Source organism: Acinonyx jubatus, chromosome A2, assembly GCF_027475565.1.
Source record: "Acinonyx jubatus isolate Ajub_Pintada_27869175 chromosome A2, VMU_Ajub_asm_v1.0, whole genome shotgun sequence".
Taxonomy (NCBI): Eukaryota; Metazoa; Chordata; class Mammalia; order Carnivora; family Felidae; genus Acinonyx; species Acinonyx jubatus.
Window position 1 is genome coordinate 165,201,568 of NC_069383.1, and position 22,867 is coordinate 165,224,434.

The 22,867-nt window shown below is 66.2% G+C and overlaps 2 protein-coding genes, 1 long non-coding RNA gene and 1 other non-coding gene across 9 annotated transcripts in view; 2 read left to right on the forward strand and 2 right to left on the reverse strand.

Annotated features, from left to right (window-relative positions):
• The first annotated feature begins 5,262 nt into the window (after nt 1-5,262).
• The window catches only part of LOC128314980 (uncharacterized), an 87,572-nt gene continuing 69,967 nt past the window's right edge, over nt 5,263-22,867 (forward strand). The window contains exon 1 of the long non-coding RNA XR_008297381.1: nt 5,263-5,709. This is a non-coding gene — a long non-coding RNA (uncharacterized LOC128314980). The remainder of the gene's footprint in view (nt 5,710-22,867) is intronic.
• On the reverse strand, nt 5,640-5,746 carry LOC113596423 (U6 spliceosomal RNA). Its single transcript, XR_003417155.1, has one exon. It is a non-coding gene; the product is annotated as a U6 spliceosomal RNA (small nuclear RNA).
• Nucleotides 6,104-14,227, forward strand: TMEM259 (transmembrane protein 259). 4 transcript variants are annotated; one of them, XM_027049419.2, is made up of 11 exons: nt 6,106-6,497; nt 9,978-10,253; nt 10,945-11,044; nt 11,488-11,598; nt 11,794-11,916; nt 12,004-12,104; nt 12,195-12,252; nt 12,390-12,473; nt 12,555-12,711; nt 12,781-12,880; nt 12,983-14,227. In XM_027049419.2, exons 1-11 carry the CDS (start codon nt 6,276-6,278, stop codon nt 13,526-13,528), a joined length of 1,878 nt encoding a protein of 625 aa, XP_026905220.1. In that variant the 5' UTR covers nt 6,106-6,275; the 3' UTR covers nt 13,529-14,227. The 4 variants fall into 4 exon arrangements, with proteins under 4 accessions (XP_026905227.1, XP_026905220.1, XP_026905228.1 ...); XM_027049421.2 differs by having other exon boundaries at nt 6,110-6,497; nt 12,579-12,711; XM_027049426.2 differs by lacking the exon at nt 12,195-12,252 and having other exon boundaries at nt 6,104-6,497; nt 12,404-12,473.
• Nucleotides 14,158-21,965, reverse strand: GRIN3B (glutamate ionotropic receptor NMDA type subunit 3B). 3 transcript variants are annotated; one of them, XM_027049401.2, is made up of 10 exons: nt 21,525-21,965; nt 19,417-20,009; nt 18,046-19,078; nt 16,146-16,291; nt 15,733-15,848; nt 15,474-15,625; nt 15,087-15,251; nt 14,937-14,995; nt 14,711-14,751; nt 14,158-14,545 (listed from the first exon to the last, which is right to left on the reverse strand). In XM_027049401.2, the coding sequence occupies exons 1-10, from the start codon at nt 21,954-21,956 to the stop codon at nt 14,250-14,252; spliced, it is 3,033 nt and encodes a 1,010-aa protein (XP_026905202.1). In that variant the 5' UTR covers nt 21,957-21,965; the 3' UTR covers nt 14,158-14,249. The 3 variants fall into 3 exon arrangements, with proteins under 3 accessions (XP_026905202.1, XP_053076233.1, XP_053076234.1); XM_053220258.1 differs by having other exon boundaries at nt 14,158-14,751; XM_053220259.1 differs by lacking the exon at nt 16,146-16,291 and having other exon boundaries at nt 14,404-14,545.

Genomic DNA, 22,867 nt, shown 5'->3' on the forward strand with positions numbered 1-22,867 from the left:
TCCGAGCCGCCGGGAAGCGGACGCGGGGAGGGGCAGGGGCTCCGGACGGCCCAGACGAGGCCCCCCTGCCCTCTCCCTGCTGGAAGACCCCAGGCGGCGCCGGCACCCTTCCTGCGTCTAAGTGTGCCCCTCTGCGCGAGGACGCGAAGGGGGGCGCTGTTGGGTGGGACTCTGACACCTTGGAGCTGGGACGAGGACCCCTCTCTGTCACACTGAGGCGCCTCCCGGTCCACCCGGGTCCTGGGACTCCCATAGCTCGGTGGTGGACAAGGGGACTAGGGCAGTCTCCTCCAAGGAGGGGCCGCTGCAGCTGGGGCTTTGATGGATGAGTAGGAGTTTGCCAGCCCAAAAGGGATAGTGTTCCCGGCAGAACCAAAGGTGCCAAGCCCTGCAGAGACCGTCAGTGCTTGAAAGCACGTGGGGATCAACCCGATGGGCCGGGGAAGGCGAGCAATGACAAGGGGCCTCGAATGTCCCACCGAGGGATGACAGGGAGTGGGGAGACAGTGGGACAGAGACGAGAGGTCGACATGTCGTGGGGTACGGCTGAGGCTGCCAAGTTTTCCAGGCTGGGCACGCACGTGGTTCTCGACAGGCGGCGTGCGCTTGTACCGATAGATCAATAAATTCACAAATAGGTGACGGAATGAATGAATTCACTTACTCAGCAGCTCACTCTCCGTCACTCATCCACTCACCCGACTATTCACTCCTCAAATGCTCCCCAGCCTGGCTTCTGGGCCAGTCCCTTTGCTAGGAGATGCTGGCTCACAGGAGCCCTTAGCTCTGGTCCAGCCCGTCCCTAGAACGACTGAGCCAGGCCCAGACCCCACCCCTGCCCCTGTGAGCAGGCCCAGACCCCACCCCTGCGCCCTGTGAGCAGGTACAGACCCCACCCCTGCCCCCTTGGGCAGACCCAGACCCCACCCCTGCCCCCTGTGAGCAGGCCCAGACCCCACCCCTGCGCCCTGTGAGCAGGTACAGACCCCACCCCTGCCCCCTGTGGGCAGGCCCAGACCCCACCCCTGCCCCCTTGGGCAGGCCCAGACCCCACCCCTGCCCCTGTGGGCAGGTACAGACCCCACCCCTGCCCCTGTGAGCAGGCCCAGACCCCACCCCTGCGCCCTGTGAGCAGGTACAGACCCCACCCCTGCCCCCTTGGGCAGACCCAGACCCCACCCCTGCCCCCTGTGAGCAGGCCCAGACCCCACCCCTGCGCCCTGTGAGCAGGTACAGACCCCACCCCTGCCCCCTGTGGGCAGGCCCAGACCCCACCCCTGCGCCCTGTGAGCAGGTACAGACCCCACCCCTGCCCCCTGTGGGCAGGCCCAGACCCCACCCCTGCCCCCTTGGGCAGGCCCAGACCCCACCCCTGCCCCTGTGGGCAGGTACAGACCCCACCCCTGCCCCTGTGAGCAGGCCCAGACCCCACCCCTGCGCCCTGTGAGCAGGTACAGACCCCACCCCTGCCCCCTTGGGCAGACCCAGACCCCACCCCTGCCCCCTGTGAGCAGGCCCAGACCCCACCCCTGCGCCCTGTGAGCAGGTACAGACCCCACCCCTGCCCCCTGTGGGCAGGCCCAGACCCCACCCCTGCCCCTTGGGCAGGCCCAGACCCCACCCCTGCCCCTGTGGGCAGGTACAGACCCCACCCCCACCCCTGCCCCTGTGAGCAGGTACAAGACAGAAAGACAAGCCTGAGAGAGGGATGAAGGAAACTGGAGGGAAGCCAAGGCACCACGAGAGGTGTCAAGGAAAGCTGCATGTAAAAGGGGACATGGGAGACGGGGTTTAAAAGCATGAGTAGGAGTTTGGCACACGTGACAAGCAGCTGGTTGGGCTCTGTGAGGGCTCAGAGGTGACTCACCCCTACCCCTTCCCCGAGGAGCACACCTCCCTGGCCCCCACTTCCTGGATATCTGTCAACCCTTCCGATTCCTTCCATCTGAAGGTCCTTTCTTCAGGGTTCAAGTCCTAGCTGGTGGTCTCGGGTGAGTCCCTTCCCTTTTGGGTCTCAGCTTCCCCATCTGTGAAAGGGGGGACCGGTGCATGGCGGGGAGCCAACAACGGGAAGGTGCAGCTCTGAGTGTGGGAGTAATGTGGATTGTTGGTATCGAGGTGGGGCGCTCTGAGGGCGGCAGGGCCCTGGGGGGGCAGCCAGATGGCCCCCCTGCGGGTTCTGCTGGGGCATGGGAATCCGTGGGACCCAGGGCCCTGTGCGGCTGGCGGCGGGAAGGCGGCCCAAGCCGCTCCCCTGGGCCCCTGCCCCGGGCTGTGGTGGTCAGCGGCTGCCAGCAACGTGCCCAGCCCCCCGGTGCTTGTCCAGGAGCCGCCAGTGACTCTGGGGACCCCACCCTGCCCTGGGAGGCTCTGAGACGGACAAGACGGATCGGACGCTTGCCTGTGTGTGCAGCCCTACGTCCACGCCGTGCCCGCTCGGGCAAGTTCTCGGGGCGAGTGAGCGCTCGAGGCAGGGCCCCCCATCCCCCGGCCGCCAGGGAGCAGAGGCTTCGTCCTAGATTTTAATTCATCCTGACTTAGAAGTAAATTCCATTTGGGGAAAACATCTGAGGAGATTTGAAACAACCCGGGAACATACGCGCTTTGCTGTTTGGTGTAAGTTTTGCACACCCCAGCTACGCCTGAGTGTTTCCACGCTATGTCAGCGTGGGAAGTGAGGCGTGCTGGGCATGGGAAGCCCAGCCCGGATTTGGAAAAGGGTGTAAATTAACACCTCGGGAATTTTTCACATACGTTGCATGTTGAAATGGTAATATTTTCAAGATAACGAGTTATGTGAAACGTATTACTAACACTGTTCTCTTTTAGTCCTTTTAATGTGGCTTCGAATTTAAAACCATGGGTCCGGTTGGTCTTATAAATTTCTATCGGCCAGCGCTGTTCTGGACCTGGGGGGCCAAATCCAGATCCCAGATTTATGTATTTATTTTTTTGGTCTGGCCCTTGAGATAACGATGTTTTCTGACATTCTTAACCATCATTTTTTAAAAATGTTTATTTATCTTTGAGAGGGAGAGAGACAGAGTGTGAGCAGGGGAGGGGCAGAGAGAGAGGGAGACACAGAATCTGAAGCAGGCTCTGGCCTCCGAGCCGGCAGCCCAGAGCCCGACACGGGGCTGGAACTCATGGACCGCGGGATCACGACCTGAGCTGAAGTCGGATGCTTAACCGACTGAGCCCCCCAGGTGCCCCTCCAACATTTTTAAGTGGGTGAAAGGAATAGTACTCTGCAACACGTGGGAATCATATAATTTTAAAATGTGTGTCGCACAGAAGTTTTATTGGCACTCAGCTGTGCCCACTCGTCTCCAGCTGCCGTTGTGTCACACGGTGAGCTAAGTGCTCTGTCTGCCACGAGGCTGAGAACATTGGCTTCTGGCCCTTCGCAGAAGATAGTTTGCTGACCTGGGTGCTAGGCACTCAACCTCCCGGAACCCAAGACATCCAGACTCAGACACCCCAAAATTCAACACCTCAGGTTTATGGAATTGTATAATTCTGTATAATTCCTTGGCCTCGGCGCCCCCACTTGGAGCCTGGGTTCAAATCCCGACTCCCCGCTTGGCCACGTGATTTTATGCGGCAATCACAGCTGGCCTCTCCATGCGTCCGTGTCCCCGTCTGGAAAGCTCCTCACTGCCCTCAGGTTCGCTGTCAGCGTGCAACAGGTTAACATGTACATGCTTCTGAGCAGCCACAGGGAGCCAGCCTGACATAAGTGTAGTTGAGTGAACACGAGTCAGTATCTTAGGAATGTTGGCGTCCATCAGGAACCTGGCAAAGAGGTCTGGGGCCCCTGCAGCTGTCCTCTGCCCTTGACTCCCTGGCACTCAGTCGTTTTCCGGGACCCACCCCTGGGGAGAATGCAGGGGATGAGTAATGATGAAGGGCTCACAGGGCAGGGGAGCTCCAGGTACTCTGGGGTGGGACCTCGGTGATGCCGGTGGGACGGGGACCACAGCTGGAGGACTGGGGCTGCAGGGGCCCCTTCAGGTTCTGGGCTGAGGGCTTGGGCCCTGGGGTGTCGGTGGCCGGGCATGGGGGCTGCAGGTGCGGCAGGGGCCCCGGGCCCCTTCCCCACAGCCACCTCTTGGGCCCCCCCATCCCCTCAGTGCCTGAGCTCTCTGAGTGGGACCCCGGGGCGTCAGGGCAGGACCCCGGGTCGGGCCCCTCTGTGGGGTCAGTGGGCGCCTTCTGGGTGGGCTCCCCTCGCTCTCGGCAAACAATCACTTCAGTCTTGTTGCCTGTGTCGGTCCTGGCCGGCGGGATGTGACAAAACAGTAACAGTAACAACAGCATCTCAAAGCAGGGAGTGGGGGGACCTGCTAACTCAGGTCAGGAGCCTCCCTTGCTCAAAATCTGCCATGGCTCCCCACTGCCCCCTCAGCCAAGATGTCCTCCAGGACCCCACCCCCTGCCAGGTGAACTCTCCACCAGGCATGCCCTCTCTGTGCCCCCACATGTTCAGCCCTAGGCCTGTCTCAGGGCCTTTGCCCTGGCTGTGCTCTCTGCTGATGCTCTGGTCACCTGGCTCGTTCACTGCCCTCCCTCCTACTTGAGGGTCAGCTCCTCAGGAGCCTCCTCCCTGCAGCCCCATTTAACTCCCAACCTGCCCCAGCCCAGCCTCCTGCCCGATACCACCTGCACACCCAGACGAGCAGCGGTGATGCCCACGGCACCCTGGGAAATCCAGCCCGTCTGCTAATTTCCCGGCTGTGCCCAGAAGCATGGGTGTGGTGTTTGGTCCTTCTCTTATCTCCTTGGGTTTAGACCTAGAACTTTCCTTGGCCATTTCTTCTTTTCCTTCCTTCCTTCCTTCCTTCCTTCCTTCCTTCCTTCCTTCCTTCCTTCCTTCCTCCCTCCCTCCCTTCCTTCCCTCCTTCCTTCCTTCCTTTTTATTTTCATGACCGTGGCTTTCCAGGGATGCTGGTGGCTGTCCAGCGGCTAGCCATGCAGTGTGGACGCTGGGTGAAATTGCACTGGCTTTGGTGAGTTTCTAGAACACGGCAGTAAACTCTAGACTGTACGCGACCTTTTCAATGTAAATTACACTAATAAAAACAAGTTGCTACATTTCACATGCTCAGGAGCCCAGTGGGCTGGGACCTCTGCTGGACACGTGAGAAACTCACAGAGCCTCCCCACAGCCAGGCTGCATTTACTCTCCAGGTCAAAGGGACATCTGCCTGCCTCTCCGCTGGGAAAATTTTTTTTCCCCTCCTTTGCAAGTAACAGGTGACTTGAGGATGAACCCAATAATTTCAAGAGTGTGCATTTCTTGAGCCGTTAGCCAGGCCCTGTGCAGGGCACTCGACGAAACAGGAAGCGAAGGATTTCAGTCTCCTGGTCACGGAGGAGTAGAACGCCACCCGTCCGTCCATCTCCTGGGTGTGGTGCACACCTGCCTGCCAGGTGTCTGGGCGGAGCGAGGTGACCGCCCCGAGACACCCGGTTCCCAGAAGGAAGAAATAGTATTTTCTGTTAGGGGCACAGCTGTCAGGGGCTGGAAGGGAGCTCCGCCTGAGCGCGTCCTGGGCGACCGGAGCGGGGAAGGGCGGCGCAGGATCAGGGGGAAATCCGAGCGGTCGCCCACCTCCGCGGGGAGCTGGGCTTAGTACCAAAATATGGAACGCTTCACGAATTTGCGTGTCATCCTTGCGCAGGGGCCATGCTAATCTTCTCTGTATCGTTCCAATTTTAGTATATGTGCTGCCGAAGCGAGCACGACTACCGAGGCCCCAGCAGAGCTATTTAAAGACCAAAATCAAAATCATTTTACAGTTAGGCTAAACTGAGATGGCTGCATTGAACACGTTTTCTAGAGCGCCATGCAAATGAATATCTCCTACCATCATGCTTGCTTTGAGTGTCTGTTATCACGCTAAAACCCTCAGATGTTGACGAATTTAATAGTCCAAATTCCGCCTCGCAGCCGCTGAGGCTTGTGGGGGATAATATGCAAAACACCTGGGCCAGACACCACCCCGCCCTGGCGCTCCGGGCCCGGCGACCAGGAGGGAGGGCGGGGCTGCAGTGGGCGGGCCGCCGCCATCCCAGCGTTCTCCGCGAGAGCAGGGAAGCCGCTCTTGCCGGCGCGGCGACTCGCTGGCGTCAGCAGGCCGCGGAGGCGGAAGATGGCGGCGGCGGCAGCGGCCGGGCGTCGGTGAGCAGCGCGGCCGCGGTGAGGACGGCCGATGGCGGCCGGGAGACGCCCTCGGGGACCCGCGGGCCGTTAGGGCGCGACGCTGGGCGGCATGTCGGAGCACGCGGCGCCCGGGGCCCCGGGGCCCGGGCCCAACGGCGGCGGCGGCCCGGTCCCCGCGCGCGGGCCTCGCACCCCCAACCTCAACCCCAACCCTCTCATCAACGTGCGCGACCGGCTTTTCCACGCGCTCTTCTTCAAGATGGCTGTCACCTACTCGCGGCTCTTCCCGCCCGCCTTCCGACGACTCTTCGAGTTCTTCGTGCTGCTCAAGGTGACCGAGGTCCCGACTCCTGACCCTTGACCCTAGCGGCCGGACCCTCCACCCAGGTCTGCGACCTCTGACCGCGACCCCAGCGGGGCGGCGAACCCCCTTCCTCCGGGCCTCTTAATCTTGCGATCCCAGCCCCCGTGCCCGTACGACTTCTACCCGGGAGGCCCGAGTCTCACTCGCCCCGTTAACGGCCCCTGATCCCGACTCCGGAAACTCACTGCCAGCTCTGTCCAGACTGCCCCCCACCCCTGGCCCTTCCCTTTCCCAGGACCCTCACCTCGGGAGGCAGGAGCCCGGGAGCCCAGCCCTGTGACCCTGACCGTGCTGCCTGGCCTCCTCCGCTCTGGAGGAGGCTTCCAGACCTGTCCTGGCCCTGACCAAACCCCCAGTCTTGGGCTTCCCCAAATCGGGAGGTTCCGGGCCTCCCTCTCCCAGGACAGGACACAGCCCGTGCCCATCTTGCTGCACTGGAAGCCACACCCCATTTCCATCTCCCTCTGAGCCTCACCGGGGAATGTGACCTAGCCCAGGACATGTCGCCGGGGTTAGTGGCAAAGTTATGACTTAGCAAGGGGCCATGCGCAAACCCCCTTGCCATCCTCCCTCGGGTGGCACAGAGGTTTCAGCCATGGGCACAGCTCAGTGGGGACTGGCACTGGCCTAGGTCCTTCTACGGCAGGATCTCCGATGACAGCTGGCAGCCCTTCAGAGAAGGTTCCGGGTTCCTGCGCAGCGTGGTGGTCCCGGTTGGGCAGATGGCCATTTCGTTTCCCAACAGCATGCTGCCCACTGGGGCGGGGTGTGTAGCATCCCCAAGTGAGCTCTGGGCTCCTTGTCTGCAGAGAGGGGGCTGGTGCTAGCATTCGAGGCTCTTGGGGTGCAGACCAGACCAGGTGGGTCAGGAGCTGACAGCACTTTGGGGTCTGGTGGGAGGGGTGCAGTCATAGCTGCCCAACAGACCCGGGTGCTGGTTCTGGCCTGCCAGTGTCTCCGGGGAGTCCCCCCCCCCCCCCAGAGTCCCCCTGTCCCTTGTCTTTGGGAGTGCCTGATGGCACGAGGAGGCGGTCTTCCTCCTCTCTCCCCAGAGCCCCCCCCAGAACATCACGGGTCCCCTGTGGAGGATTCCTGGGTCGGGGTTCCTTTATTGGGCTCCTGAGTGTGTGTGGGTGTGACTTCCCTGCGGGGAGGAAGTGCTACTTGCCCCAGGCGGTCAGTCGGAGCTCAGCCTTCCCGGAGCAGGTCCTGGTCGCGTCAGTTCTGTCCCGCCACTTCCTGACATGGGAGCAGGACAGCCCGGCATACCAGGTGTCCCTGGAGTAGGTGGTCAGGTGTCCCGGGGGGTTCTGACTCCTGAGTTCTCCTCTCTGGGTGGTGCTGCTGGGCCGAGCGATCTCTGGGCCAAAGCCTGGAGGCCCCATGGACCTCTCGAATCTGCCCGACCCCTGGTTCCTTTTGTTTCCCTCATCTGCTCAGTGAGGGCTGGGACTGGCTGGTTTGTGCGGCTGCTGCAAGTTCCAGAAAGCTCCGTGCCTTTACTTCCTGCCTGCCCAGCTTCCGGCACTCTGGCCGCAGATACGGAGGTCCCTTGGTGACTTCCTCAGAGGTGCGTCTTTCTATGGCTCACAGCCAGGAGCCAGCCCAGACCACCTGATTCCCCACCGGGCCAGCCTTTGGGGGATGAGAGGCAGTGGCCGGGCCCGCGTTCCGGCAGCCTTGGCTTCCGCCTCTGCTGGTTTCCCTGGCATCGAGGCCAGACTGGGACCTCCGAGTCCTGGGGCGGTCAGCACCAGGTGCCCCAGCCTGTCTCTGAACCTGGGGCAGCCTGACCGTGCAGCCACTGAGCGATGCTGGGAGGGTAAGCAGGGCTCTGGCATTCGGTGTTTCTGCCGGTCTTTCCCTCGGAAAAACGGAGGTGACCTCCGGGGTCGTTGTGACGTGCGGTAGTGTGGAGTGCCGCCAGGGTCCTTGCTGTGAATGGGAGTCCCTGAGCACACCTCTGTGCCGCCTCCTGCCTGGTTCGGGGACCCAGCAACGGAGAGGGCGGAGCAGGAGGGAGGGGGAGACCAGGGCATGGGGTGCAGCGGTGGCCCAGCAGGGTCTGTGTGACGTTAGGCAGACTCAGGCCTGCTGCCCCCGGCAGAGGCCCCGGCTCCGCTCGTAGCTTCCGCGTCTGTCTGCGGTGACCTGGACACGGGGGCTCTGCATCCGTGTCAACGCCGCCTGCGTCACCGTCTCCCGGGGGCACTGCAGGCCAAGGAGGCACGGTCCGCGTTGGCCCAGCAGGGGTGGCGCAGATAACACGTCTGAGGAGTCTGGGCGGGCTCCCGGCTTCACGCGTACCTGGGCCCAGGGTCGCAGCAGCACGCTCGGACGCTGGGCTCCTCCCGTCCCCTGGCTCTGCGCCCCCTCAGGTCACGGCCCCCGTGGCCCGACGGGGATGGGAGTGTGTGCCCCTCTGCCCGTCCGCAGGGCTGGCTCCAGCGGGGAGGTCACGGGGTCCGTGGCTGGCACTGGCAGCATGTGCAGGGCTCGTGGAGAGCGTGGGAGGGACGAGGTCCTGGTGGCCCTGCCGGTGGCCCTGTAGCCACGGGTAGCGGGCGTGTAAAGTGTGCACCGGCTCCTTCGAGGAAACACCTTGTCTTTGGCCGAGCAGCCCCTGGGCTCGCCGGCTCCTGGACGGCCTCTTTTTCCAGAACAGCGCTGGGCGTCCCATCGGGCCAGCTGGACCCTTTCCCTGGGGGCGGGGGCAGTGGGTGATACACGGGAGTGAAGCCCCAGACGCAGTGCCCAGTCTGGGGGTGACCCGTGGCCAAAGGCCCCTGAGAAACTCGGCCGTCAGACAGTGACATGGGCTCTCAGGGAGGGGGGCGGCCCTCTTGACGCTCCTCCAAGCTGGGTAAAAGGTGCTGCTGGTGAGGTGCCATGGGGCAGAGTCCCCTCTCACCCTGGCGACAAGGGGCAGGTCGTTTTCTGTGGTGGGGGCCATTCTGGGTGCTGTGGGGGTAGAGCAGCCCCCTTCCCCTACCCGGCCATGCCAGGAGTGCCCCACCTTAGCGAGTCCCAGACGCTGCCCAGTGTTCTCCGCGGGCAAGATCGCCCTGGGAGAGGCCGTACCGTCCCCACAAGCTGGCCCTGCCAGCCCAGGAGCGGTGCAGAGGGCGCGGCCGGTGAGGTCAGGGGTGCCCTGAGGATAAGGCGGAGCGCGGGGCTGCCCTGCGGGCCTCCAGGCGGGGGCGGTCACCGGTGTCACCATGTGCTCTGAGGGGTCCTCTGTCAGGTGGGCCCAGGCCCAGTGTGCCCTGTCCCCGGGTGAGGGTCCTGCAGTGTCTGAGAGGGCATCCCTGCTTCCCTGGGCCGTCACGGGACTTGCCCACGTCCCTGGGACTTCTTCCTCCCCTGGAGCCAGCTCAGCATAGCCCCTGCCCGGGAGGGTCCCCCGAGCGCCGGGGGCTCCCGCACTGACCGCCCTCCCTCCCACAGGCCCTGTTCGTGCTCTTTGTCCTGGCCTACATCCACATCGTGTTCTCCCGCTCGCCCATCAACTGCCTGGAGCACGTGCGGGACAAGTGGCCTCGGGAGGGTATCTTGCGCGTGGAGGTCCAGCACAACTCGAGCCGCGCACCCGTCTTCCTGCAGTTTTGTGATGGTGGCCGCCGCGGCAGCTTCCCTGGCCTGGCCGTGGAGCCGGGCAGCTTGGAGCTGGAGGAGGAGGAGGAGGAGCTGGCCGTGGAGATGTTTGGGAACACCTCCGTCAAGGTGAGCTGGCCAGGAGGGCCCTGCACGGGAGGCGCCTGGTGAGCGCACGGCGAACCAGTGATTCGTCTGGTGGCAGGCCCAGCGCTTGACCTGGTGCACTCCTGCAGGTGCGGCCTTCGGGGCAGGGACCGTGCTGGGAGGTTCGGGGCCCTGGGCCATTTCCCAGCCCTTACTTGGAAAGGATTGGTCTGATTCTGGGGGCACCGAGGGCAGACACAGCTGACAAGGAGCCCCCTGGAAACGCTGGGCCCAGTGCTCAAAGCCGGTCCCGGCTGTCCCAGGTGGAGTGGCCGTCTGTGGGGTGGTGAGCGCCGTCACTGGAGACGTGCAGGGGCCCCCGGCACCCGCGGGGGTCGGGTGGATGTGTGGGGCCCACAGCCTGGAAGGAAGGACGCGCTCAAGCAAGTCCGAGGCCAGAGTCCCACAGTTGAGGGGCTGGCGCCCGTGGGGCGTGGGTGCCTACCTTGCCAGGCGGCCCCATCCCGCCGATCCTGCCCCTGTCCCCGGCTTCAGAGTGCAGACCCTCACCCGGAGGTGGCCGCTCGGGGGGAGCTCGGTGTTGGGGGTCTTTGGTGGGTTACAGGGCAGAGGCTGGCGGTCACGGCAGCCGGGGTGGAGTCTGCGTCTTTCAGTCAGCAGGGGGAAGGGGCCTCTGGGCCGGGCCGCTGACCCCTGTCTTGGCGCTCCACAGTTCGAGTTGGACATTGAGCCCAAAGTGTTGAAGCCACCGGGTGGTGCCGAGGCCCTGAATGACAGCCAGGAGTCCCCCTTCCCAGAGACGCCCTCTAAAGGTACATGCCCGGGGCGCCCGGCCGGCTCAGTCCGGAGAGCGCATCACTCTCGATCTCAGGGTTGTGAGTTCCGGCCCCAAGTTGGGTATAGAGATGACTTAAGAAATAAAACCTTAAAAAAAGTACACCCCGCGTGGGCTGCCGAGGTGTGCTTGGCGCCTCATGACAGCGGGTCACCGTCTAGGGCTCCACCCCTGCCCAGAGGGGCTGAGGGTCTGAGCAGCCAGATCGGTACTGGAGAATGGCCACTCTGTGCCTCAGTTTCTCCATCTGTCGGCAGCGTGTGGGACTCCTTCTCTGGGGGCCCCAAAGGCCCCGTGGGGGGTGTGGTGCAAAGCAGCTCTACGTAGCACCCCCTCCCTCGAGCCTGGCCTGCCCCTCCCCCCCCCCCCCCCCCCAGCCCTCCAGGGGCGCCCCGGGACTCACTGAGCTTGCCCCGGCAGCATGGCCACAGGATGAATATGTGGTGGAGTACTCGCTGGAGTACGGCTTCCTCCGGCTGTCCCAGGCCACACGACAGCGACTCAGCATCCCTGTCATGGTGGTCACTCTGGGTGAGTGTCCCCCAGGGTGAGGCAGAGGGGATTTGGGGCAGCCTGAAGCCCATGGGACCCGGGTTGGGGGCCTGTCTCCACCCTCTGGCTACAAGAAGTCTCCTTCCTCCAAGGCATCCTGGGGCGGGAGGGTCACGGTGCTGCCTGGGGTGGGGCCCTGGCCAGACGCGCGTCCGTCCTGTGCCCGCCCCGCAGACCCCTCGCGAGACCAGTGCTTCGGGGACCGCTTCAGCCGCCTGCTGTTGGCCGAGTTCCTGGGCTACGACGACATCCTCATGTCCAGCGTCAAAGGCCTGGCCGAGAACGAGGAGAACAAGGGTGCGGCGGGCAGCAGGTGGGGGCTGGGTGCGGGGCGGTGGCCGGGAGGGCGCTCACGGCTCCGCCCCCCCCCCTCCCCCCACGCAGGCTTCCTGCGGAACGTGGTGTCCGGGGAGCACTACCGTTTCGTGAGCATGTGGATGGCTCGCACGTCCTACCTGGCCGCCTTCGTCATCATGGTCATCTTCGTGAGTGCCTCGGGGGCGGCGGGCGGGGTGGGGGCGGGGTGGGCGTGCGGGCCGCCCCCCCCTGAGGCATCTCGCGGCCCTCGCCCGCAGACCCTCAGCGTCTCCATGCTGCTCCGATACTCCCACCACCAGATTTTTGTCTTCATTGGTGAGTCTCCCTGCTGGGCCAGCCGGGCGGGAGGGGTGGGCTCAGCCCCAGGCCCCCCGCGGCCCCTCGCCCACCCCCCCCCCCCCCGCCCCCGGGCACCTCACCCGGTCTGCCCGCCCGCCGCTCTCTGCCCGCAGTGGACCTGCTGCAGATGTTGGAGATGAATATGGCCATCGCCTTCCCCGCCGCGCCCTTGCTGACCGTCATCCTGGCCCTCGTAGGTGAGGACCCCGCCCTCCCGGCCCCGCCCCCGCCCCGCCCCCCGCTCCCGGGGCGCCCCGCCCCCAGCGCCCCGCCCCCAGCCCAGCCGCCGGGCCTTCCCGCAGGGATGGAAGCCATCATGTCCGAGTTCTTCAACGACACCACCACGGCCTTCTACATCATCCTCATTGTCTGGCTGGCCGACCAGTACGACGCCATCTGCTGCCACACCAACACCAGCAAGAGACACTGGCTGCGGTGAGCACGGAGGGTCCGTGGGGGTCCGGGGTGGGCTCGGCGGGCGGCGCCTCACTCTCCTCCCTCCAGGTTCTTCTACCTGTACCACTTCGCCTTCTACGCCTACCACTACCGCTTCAACGGCCAGTACAGCAGCCTGGCCCTGGTCACGTCCTGGCTCTTCATCCAGGTGAGGACTCGCGTCCCAGGCGCCGGCCGCCCGCCGCGGGGCCCGGGTTCCCGCGGGGGGCCCGCCTGACTCCGAACCCGCCCTCCGCCCTCCGCCCTCCAGCATTCCATGATCTACTTTTTCCACCACTACGAGCTGCCCGCCATCCTGCAGCAGATTCGCATCCAGGAAATGCTGCTGCAGACCCCGCCCCTGGGCCCCGGCGCCCCCACAGCCCTTCCGGACGACCTCAACAACAACGGAGGTGCCCCGGCCACCGCGCCTGACCCTGCTGGCCAGGCCCCCGCCCTGGGCCCCGGCTCGCCGGGTGCTAGTGGGGGTCCCGGGCCCGTGGCTGAGGCGCCCAGCTCCCTGGTGGCCGCGGCGGCCTCGGTGGCGGCGGCGGCCAGCGGTGACCTGGGCTGGATGGCAGAGACGGCCGCCATGATCACAGACGCCTCCTTCTTGTCTGGCTTGAGTGCCTCCCTCCTGGAGCGACGGCCCGCTGGCCCACTGAGCCCTGGTGGGGGTCCCCCCCGAGTCCCCCAGGACAGTGCCCCCTCCAGCAACTCCCTGGCGCGTGACGCGGCGCCCCCAGCCATCGGGGTGAGTGGGCCCAGCCCTGCACCCACAGCCCCAGTGGACCCGCCCCCGGAGGTCGGCTCCTGAGCCTTGGGCAGCTGACCGCCCCCACCCCGTCCCTGGCCATGCAGGCCCACTGGGCATGACCTGGCCGGAGCCCTCGGGTGTCGGGGAGGATGTCCCGGTGGTTCTTGGGACTGCCCAGCCTGCCTCGGGGTGGTGTCAGGGTCCATTGGGTTCGCCCAGAGGTGGCCGTCTCTTCCCCAAGGTGGGGCCTGCCGGAGGCCTGTCCCTGCTACGTTAGTGGTGGGCCCCCTCGGCCGGCAGACGGAGGCAGGCCGATGAGAGTGGGGTGGGGGCTCCGTGGAAGGTTCTGGAAGGGGCTGGTGAAACGTGTGGAGTGAGCTGTCCCTCAGTAGAAGAGCTGGGCAAGTCTCTGATCAGGTGAATGCCGGCGGGGGCCACCCTCGCTGTCCCGGCCCGCTTGGCTGGTGCTGCATCGTGCTCAGTGCCTTCTCCACGGCACCTGACCCCGGGTGTGCGTACCAGGGCTGGGGTCCCAGGAGGGCAGAGTTGGCACCTCGGGGTCGGGGACGCGGACACAGGCGCCCACCTGGAAGGCAGCGGCCGGGCACAGGCGTCCAGCCCTGCTTGGGTGGGAGTGGGACAGGGCTGGTGGCCAAACCGAGTCCCTCGGTGAGGAATGCACAAAGGCGCTCATTCCATCCTATTTAATTGCAGTGTACAAAATCGTGTTTGTATATAGAATAAACTGTTGACGGCGGCCTGGCGGCGTCTGTGTGTGCAGTCAGGGAGGGGCCTCCGTGCTTCCTCCCGTCGCGCCAGGATGGCTTCTGTGCAGGCTCCGGGGTGGGGGCCGCCCCGTCCAGGCCGGCAGGGGTGGGGGGGGCGTTCCCTGGGATGAGTCACCCGTGACTTCAGGTGCTTCAGCTGCTTCGGAGCAGCCTTCGGGCAGGTGCAGAGGCTGGTCGCCGGGGCCATCCCCGAGCTGGGCCAGGAGCTCTCGGCGCCGCACCAGGGCCTGGTGGAGCCGCTTCTGCGCGCTCCTGATGCGCCGCTCCAGCTGCTCCAGCTCACCGGGGCCTGGGGCGCCCGAGGACAGGCGGCCGTTGGAGCAGAGCCAGACGGGGCCTTCCGGGGGCCCGGCCTCCGAGTCCGGCGCTGCGGCAGCCACACTGGGCTCCAGTAGGAAGCGCACACGACGCCCCCTCGCCGCGGCCCGGCGCACGTGTGTCCAGCCCCCCTTACCTGCAGAGGCCGTGGGCGTGTCCTGCTGCTGCTCGGGAGCCCTGGGGACATGGGGTGAATGGGGCTGCGCCAGTGTCCTGGCGCTCTGCCCCTGGGGTCGGGGTCCCTCCCCGTCGGTGTGGGGCTTCCTTGTCCTTCCGGGGAGGGCCGAGGCGACAAGCGGTCAGCTTGAGGGTGGGGGTCAGAGCTGGCAGGGGGCCGGGAGGTGGCCTTCGGGGCCCCTTACCTTGGCTCTGGCTCCTCGTGACCTTCCGGAGGCTCTGTGTTGAGCGCGCGGTGGATTCTCTACAAGTCCGGACAGGCGCTTTGTCGGGGTCACGGGAGGCCGCCGTCGCCCGCCCGCGCAGCCCGCCCATCGGCGCAACCCGCCCCTCACCTGGCTGGTGTGCAGCCAGTACTGCAGCCTGTTGCCTCTTCGCATGCGCGGGAGCACCAGGTGGTAGAAGACGTGCTCCCCCAGAGAGCTGAGCAGGGCGCTGCCGAGGCCCAGGCAGAACAGCACGAAGAGTCCCGAGAAGTGGTAGATGCCCACCTGCAGCGTCTGGGGGGGGACGGGGGACGACACAGGCACAAACCCTCCGCGGGCGAGGCCGGAAGGGGAGCCCTGGCCGAGGCTTCCACGTTCGTGGGGAGGACACCGGAGCTGGGCTTTGGTAGGATGCGTAGGAGCGCACACATCTTGGCAACCACCGGAGCGAGGGCCGTGCAGGCTCAGGGTGCGCCCCCGCCTGCCCCCGCCCCGTGTCCCCTGGCCCTGCCGCACCTCGGTAACGGCGAAGACGCGCTTCCCACAAGGCACCATCTTGTACCACTTGTCGTGCAGCAAGTCGATGAAGCCGGAGGACTTGTAGCGGCTGATGAACTCGGACAGGTTGGAAGTGAGCGGCGAGTTCTGAGGGAGTCCGATGCCGTAGCCTGGGGGAGGCCAGGGGTGGGGTTGGGGGCCAGGCTGGACGCAGCCCCAGAGGAGCCACCCCTGGGGCCACTGCTCCCGGGGGCCACCGCTCCCCGCGGCCCCTCACCCTCCATGGCGAAAGGCTTGCCCACGGTCAGTAGTTTGCAGTCGGCGTCGATGGAGACCTCGTAGTCCAGGAGCGACTTGTCCATGATGAAGGCGTTGAGCTTGGGGGGGTCGCTCCTGCGGGGTGGGGGCAGTGGGGTGAGAGGCCCCGCCTACCCCGGGGTCCCGCCCTCCCAGGTCCTGCTCCGTCGCCCCCGCCTCGCAGGCTCCGCCCCGTAGGCCCCGCCCACCCCGGGGTCACGGCTCGCTCCCGCCTTCCCCCCCCCCTCCGCCCCCGCCGATGGTTCGTCCCCGTAGTCTCCGGCCCCGTCCCCGGTGCTCCGCCTCGCCCCGTCAGGTCCCGCCCCCTCGGCTCGACCCAACCCCCGCATGCCCCGCCCCTGCAGGGTCGGGCCCGCCCCCCCGCGGCCTCACGTGAGCATGGAGACGCCGTGGGGCGTGGTGGGCGCGCTGTGGCGCCGCATGTGCGCGTACATGTCGGGGAAACTCTTTTTGATGTAGGCCTCGGCGCTGCTCTCCCACACGGTGCCCACGCGGAAGCCCTGGGACGGGTGGTGCAGCTGCGGGGGCAGCTCGTCAGCCCGGGCCGCTGTCGCCCTGGCCTCCGGCTGTCCCGCGCGCCCTGCTCCGTGCACCGTGCTGGGGCTGCCCGGGGTCCCCAGGGCTCTCGCCCAGCTCCTCCCGCCGCCGCCGCCGCCGCCGCCGGCCCGACTGGGGCCCCTCTGGGCGCCGAGAGGGGGTCAGCAGCACCCCTGCCCCACCCACTCGGTGCCAGGAGCTCCCCAGTCGTGATGTTCCGCGACATGGCCCTCTCTCTGTCCCTGGGGGGCAGGATCGCCAGGGTGAGGGCCGCTCTCCTCAGTGCCCACTGTCCATCTCCACGCAGACCTGGCCCCGAGCCCGAGCTCGAACCCCAGACCTCCTCCTCCTCCTCTTCTCACCACCTCCTCCGTGGCTGCCCTGGGGGCCCGCGGGAATCCCTTGGGATCAGGCCCCCCACACCTGTCCTCCCGGCCCTTCCTGCCCCAGTCGGCCCTGTACTGCCTCTTCTCACCCTGTTTCTCTGGTCTCCACGCCACGTGGGTCTGCAAATCCTGTGGCTCCACTTTCAGAACCACCCGGAACCCCGCAGCCCTGCTGGCCGCTCCTCCCTGTCCTGGGTCCCCAGCGCCGCCCACAGTCTGCAAACTCCTAAGGGATGAGTGGTTACACTGACCCACGCGTCCTGATGTGGCCACAGCCCTCCGGAAAAGCCGGACCCTTGTCCTGTGGAGCGTCTAGAGCAGTCCTGTCTGGAACCTTCCGACGAGGAGACCCTGTACCTGTGCTGTTCTCAGTGGCTGTTGGGCCCTTACAGTTAATTAATTAAATGTTGAAAGTGGCCGCGTGCGAGTGGCTAGCACATCACAGAGCACTGGGCCCAGGCTGTCGTACCAATTTACAAAGATACGGGGCTTAGGGTGTAGCACCCCTCAGGACACAGTCAGCCGGATCCGAACAGTGGGAGCTGCTACGGGACAAAAACAATTTCTCCAGCAAACACATTTTTGGGCAAGAAATAAGTGGAGAGGAAATGTACCCACAGTGCCTGTGTGTTTAGGACCAGATTCAAACAAGCCATGGGGGGAGAAAAGACAACTGGGAAAAGGGGACCCTGAGTTGTGTGAAAGCTTCCAGAAAACTGGTGAACTGACAGTCCAGTGGCTGGGACTGGCCTGGGTGGCTGGGAGTTGACTTAGGAGCTGGACAATGGGTTCATCCATGGTGCTCACTGCTCCCTGTTCAGGAATAAACTTTTTCATTAAAAAAAGAGAAATATGTAGACTGGGGCACACCTCTGCTCTGCCCGCAAGCCGCCAGGGCTCCGACAGAAAGTTCTGTCTCAGAAAGAACCGCTTTAGGCACCCTGCAGGACCTGCCCCGGGGCCTTTGCACCTGCTCTGCCTTCTCTCCCATCATTCCTCCCTGATCTCTACATAAAAGTCTCTCGAATGTCACCCCCTCCCAGAGTTATTTCCTCACCCTCGTTTCAGAAAACGCCCCTCCCAGGACTCCCTGTGTTCCCACTCTGCCTCATTTTCCTTCCTGACACTTTACAGCCATCTCACACACCAATCCGGCGTGCTTCTCTTGACCGCGACACCTCTCCCTGGGGCACGGAGACCTTCGCCTGTTTGGTCCCGGCCGGGTCCCCCACGCCCGGCGCACACACCGAGCGCTCGACAAATGTTTTCAGGAGCAGGTGGCTGCCGGCGGCTGGGTCTTGGGGCGGGAACCGGGGGAGTGGGAGACCTCCCGCCCCACGGCTGCCCACCTTGGGGTCATGGATCCCCGACAGCTCCTCGAAAGTCTTGTCCCCGACCATGACGGCGGCCAGGTTGGCTGTGTAGCTGGACAGCACGAGCAGGCAGAAGATGGCCCACAGGTTCATGAGGAAGCGGCCCGTGGGGCACTTGGGCGTCTTGCTGGAGACCGTGCGTCCGAACAGGATGGCGTAGCAGAGGTTGAGCGCCGAGGAGTAGGAGAACACGGTGGCCCGGTTGCGGCCGCGGGGCGTGAGACCGTAGGGGCTGCGCCACTCGTACAGCGTGAGGAAGAGCGCGGTGAGGTGCAGGGCCGCGAAGACGCCCAGCCACATGGACCAGTGCAGCGGCCACGTGAAGGCGCCGATGGGCGAGGCCGTGTCCCGGGCGCGCACCATGATGCCCAGGCTGGTGGAGAAGAAGGGGCTGCTGAAGTCCAGCACCTGGGAGCGCGCCGAGTTGATGCTGAAGCTGGTGACGGCCATGTGGGCCCTGCCGGCCAGCAGGTCGCCCACCAGGCCGGTCCAGCGGCCGTCCCGCAGGGCGCCGTACTTGCCGTCGCCCACGATGTACAGCTCGAAGTCGAAGGGCGCGTCCTCCGCCAGGCGCTCCAGCAGGTCGATGCAGTAGCCGTAGCAACACTTGCGCAGCGCCCGCGGCGCCGAGCCGTTGGCCAGGGCGGCGAACAGCGCGTCCAGCGCGGCCGAGTCGTTGGTGCCGGGGGCCAGACACAGCCGCCCCGCGGGGCACTGCCCGTCCTCGTCCGGCTCGCGGGCGAACACGAACGGGTGCTCCACCAGCGTCACCACGCGCAGCTTGGGCCGGCCTCCGGCTCCCAGCGCCGGCGGGGGCCGCGCGGCCGCGCCGCCCGGCTCCGACTCCAGCCGCCCGGCCCGCCAGGTGCCCACCGTGGCCCAGGCCGGGGCGCCCCGCGGGTCCTGGCGCAGGCTCCACACTCGGAAGTGCCGCGACACGTGCACCTGGGAGGAGCCGGTCACCCACACTGGCCCCGTGCGGCCCTGGAAGGACGTGTTGGCCAGGAACCTGGCGGGGGGACGGCGGGGGGCACCGTCAGGCAGCGGGGGCCGGACCCCTTGCCAGCGTGGCACCCGTGCCACGGGGGCGGTGACGGTGCCCCCGGCCCGAAAGCGACGACTTCCTGGTTCTCATGCCCGGCGAGGCCGCCTGGCTGGTTCACTTCCCCTGCCCTGCACGCTGCCCCCAGAGCGCCCTAAGCCCCCGCCTGCCCCTTCCCCTGCCCTGCTTCCACCTTAGGGTCAAAACCCGCTTTCTCGGGAGGATACGATGCCCAGTATACAGCAAGGACCCAACAATGGTGCCTTTCCCGACTCACAGACGGGACCCGCACACCCCTCACTCACCGTGCCAGCAAGCGGCCCGAGGACAGGGACCCGGCCGGGCGTGGGTCGTGGCAGTTGACCGTGGCGGGGGGGAGGGCGCGCTCCGGTTCCGCACGGGCCGCGCTTCCCAGGGCGCGAGCCACCAGCTCCACGGCGTCATGAATGGCGGCCTCCAGCGGGGGCCGAGCCACCTCGCCCAGCGCCAGCAGCCCGAGGGGCAGGCCGTCCGTGGGCAGTACCTCAGGGGACAGTGGTGTGCCCAGCAGCCAGCGGGGCCCCGGGGGCGCGGCCCGCAGCACCCAGAGGGCGCGGGCCGCGTCACAGCCAAGGAGTGCAGCCACGGGCACTGGGGCCGAGCCCCCCGTCGGGGCCCCCAGGGGGGCCAGGCGTGCCTGCAGCCCCGCGGCACCCGGCTCCGGCCGACCCAGGTCCAGCACGAGCTTTGGGGCCCCGCCGGCCCGGGCGGTCCAGAGGGCCACCAGCCCAGCAGGGTCCCGCACGCGGCAGAGCACCAGGCCGACGTCCTCCCAGGCATGGGCCTGCAGCACAGACACCAGCACGTCGAGCAGCGTCTCTAGGGGGCTGGCCCAGTCCAGCTGCAGGTGGAACGGATTCTGGAAAGGGGGTGGGCACAGTTAGGGCTGGCGACCTGTGACCCGCCGCACCCTCCCCACCCCCACGAGTAGGTGCTCGATAAACAGACGTCCTCTTTAAGACCGGGTGGCATGCCTGCCTCCGCCAGCCCGCCCCTGCTCTAAACCCTCTCTGTCTCCCCACCACCATCAGCACAAAGCCCAGTCTCCTTGGCCTGACACTCAGGGCCTACTCGCTTGGTTCTGGCCACCCTGGTCGCACCCCACTTTGGGGCTTTTCGCATTTCCCAGCTGGAACACCTCTCCTCTCTCTCTCTCTCCTCTCTCTCTCTCCCCCCGGCACCCAACTCCTACACATCCTTCAAAACACAGGTCCGTCACCCATCCCCTATTCAGACTTCCCTGGCAAGCCAGGGGCTGAGGGACTCCTCTATGCCCTGTGGCACCCAGAAAGTTCTCCGGGACTTGCTCTTAGCCTGTGAAGGATGAGAGAGAGGGCAATGCCAGACACCTAAGGCGAGCAGGGTGTTGCCCCGGTGAGGACAGGATGCCCAGGGCTGAGGCTGCTGTTCAGTCCCTGGGGGTCCAAGCGAGTCCTCCCAAAAGACCGACGTAAATAGCAGGGGCTCCGGGCCTGGAGGCGGCAGCAGAGGGCGCCACAGGCCTGGCTTTGAGTTCTGTATCTTTCCCACAAGGTCGGCGCAGGGGGCCCGCCTCGAGGCAGAGACAGCGGGGTTAAGGAGACCCCAGGCTTCCTCTACAGTCGAGGTCTCCCCTCCCTGAGGAGAAGGACGGCCTGGAGGGGCTTCAAGCTGCGTTCGGAAGGCGGGAGGCCCCTACCAGTCCCCATATCTCTAGGTTGGGCCCCTCCCTGCTGTCCTTGTAAGGGGGCCTTTCCCAGAGGCACCACGGGGGTCCCCAGAGCCCTCTCAGTCACCCCTCATCCGTATCCCGCTTTCTGCTTCTTCGGGCCCAGATCCAGAATCAAGGAGAGAATAAACTCCAGAGATGCGGAGGGAGGGGTCTGACTGACAGGGAGGGTGGCCCGTCGCGGGGAGGAGACTGGGGAGACCAGCAGACCCCGGAACTGCACCCCAGAAACCGGCAGAAAGACCTGCTTCCCCTCCCAGCCCGGGGCCCAGCTCGGTGGGGCTGGGGGGCGCCCTCGGACCGGGGAGGGCTTCTGGGGCCCACAAGGGCAGCAGCCACGGTGGGGAGACCCCATCACCAAAGCCCAGGAAGGGGGTCTGCACAGGAGTTGCGGCCCCGCCGCCCCCCACCGCCCCCCACGGCCCCCCTCGAGGGGGGCCTCGTGTGGGTTTGGCCATCCTGGGTCCAGAAGCATCGCACCGGGTCGGCCGCCGTTTCTGGGTCCCCGCGCCCTAGGGGGCATCCGGGGTCAGGAGTCCACGTCCCGCGAGCCCCGGGGGCTCCTGTGCCAGCGCCCCCCGGCGCCTCTGGCGTCGGACCCCCGGCCCCCGCCCCCCAGGGCGTCCCGGGGCCTCCCTCGTCCGGCCCCCGGGGGGCCCCGCGTACCGGGTCTCCGAGGGGCGCGCGCGCCTCCCGCCGCAGCACGCTGAGCACGGGGGTCTCGGCGGCGGCCGCCAGGAAGTGCAGCTGCCGCAGCTCGGGCCGCGCCCCCGGGAAGGCGAGCACGGCCCGCACGCCCGGCGCCGCCAGCGCCTGGCACAGGCCGCGGGCCAGTGAGGCGGGGTCGCGGGCAGGGGGCGCGGCGGCCACCAGCTCCAGGCTCAGGTTGTGCGGCAGCCGCGGCGCCAGGGCGGCCCGGGCCAGGGCGTCGCGGACGCGGGCGCGGGCGGCGGGCGCGCGGGGCAGGAGGGCGCCCAGGCGCACCGAGCCCCCCAGGCGCTCCAGGACGCCGCACGGCTGCGGGTGGCCCCCCGCGGGCCCCGGCCCCGGCCCCAGCGCCAGCGCCAGGCCGAGCCACAGCGTCCGCACAAACTCCATCCCAAAGTTGCCGGCGGCGCCGCGGGGCGGAGCCGCCGGGGCCACCGCGCAGGAGGCGGGGTCTGGGGCCCGGCCCCGCCGCTCGCTGCCCCGCCCCCCCGCGGGGCAGGCGTATCCCTCCCCCGCGCGCCCCCGCCCCCCACGCCGCCGGCCGACCTGCGCTCGCCCTCGCTCCTTCCGGTTCCCCAGGGTCAGCAAGCCTCTAGGGAGGAGTGGGACCCACTACCCAGGGCGGGAAACTGAGGCTCAGATGGCCACGCCGCGCGGGGGTGGGGTGTGGTCCCCAACCACTGCTCTTCCCAGCTCCGTGCCAGGTGAGTTATTTCCCCATTCTACAGACGAGGAAACCGAGGCTTAGCACCAGGAAGGGCATTTGTGTCCAAATCTGTCCCCACACTCATCCCCGTTCCACCCCAGAATCGCTCATGCCGCAGCCTGGGAACGCTGCCCGTTGATGTCAGGGGAGCTGAGGCCCAGGAGGGGTCACACAGCAATACTGCCCACCTCCAGCTGTACCTAGACCAGCCCATTCGAGTGCGCTCTGACGTTGTGTGCACCCTGGGGAAACTGAGGCAGATCACGTCTGATAGGACCCTACAGGGTAGATCTCCTGCCTTCCAGTTGTGGGCAGGGAGGTAACTTGGAGCAGAGAACTCCTCACCCTTCAAGACCCAGTACCAAATGTCCCTGTTCTGAAAAACATTTCTTGCTGGTCACCCAGAAAGATACAGAACTTCCTCCCCACCCCCAGTGAAGCCCCCCCCCCCCCCCGGCGCCTACGTGATCATATGCTGTCAAACTTTTGTTGGTTTATCTGCTTTATTTAGTGGCCACCTTCCCTACTCAACAGTGGGAAGGCAAGAGTGGGTCTGGCTTGCTAATGTGGTCTCTGATGCTCGCACACAGTGGGC

Excerpts from the sequence above, each read along its gene's own strand:
- TMEM259 (XM_027049419.2), top strand. The coding sequence starts at position 6,276 with ATGTCGGAGCACGCGGCGCCCGGGGCCCCGGGGCCCGGGCCCAACGGC. Across the intron at positions 12,474-12,554 it reads CGTCATCCTGGCCCTCGTAG|CCCAGCCGCCGGGCCTTCCC; the intron begins GTGAGGACCCCG and ends CCCCGCCCCCAG. Across the intron at positions 12,881-12,982 it reads CGTCCTGGCTCTTCATCCAG|CATTCCATGATCTACTTTTT; the intron begins GTGAGGACTCGC and ends TCCGCCCTCCAG.
- GRIN3B (XM_053220258.1), bottom strand. The coding sequence starts at position 21,956 with ATGGAGTTTGTGCGGACGCTGTGGCTCGGCCTGGCGCTGGCGCTGGGG. Across the intron at positions 20,010-21,524 it reads GCGCGCCCCTCGGAGACCCG|AATCCGTTCCACCTGCAGCT; the intron begins GTACGCGGGGCC and ends CCCCCTTTCCAG. Across the intron at positions 15,626-15,732 it reads CAAGCCTTTCGCCATGGAGG|GCTACGGCATCGGACTCCCT; the intron begins GTGAGGGGCCGC and ends GGCCTCCCCCAG.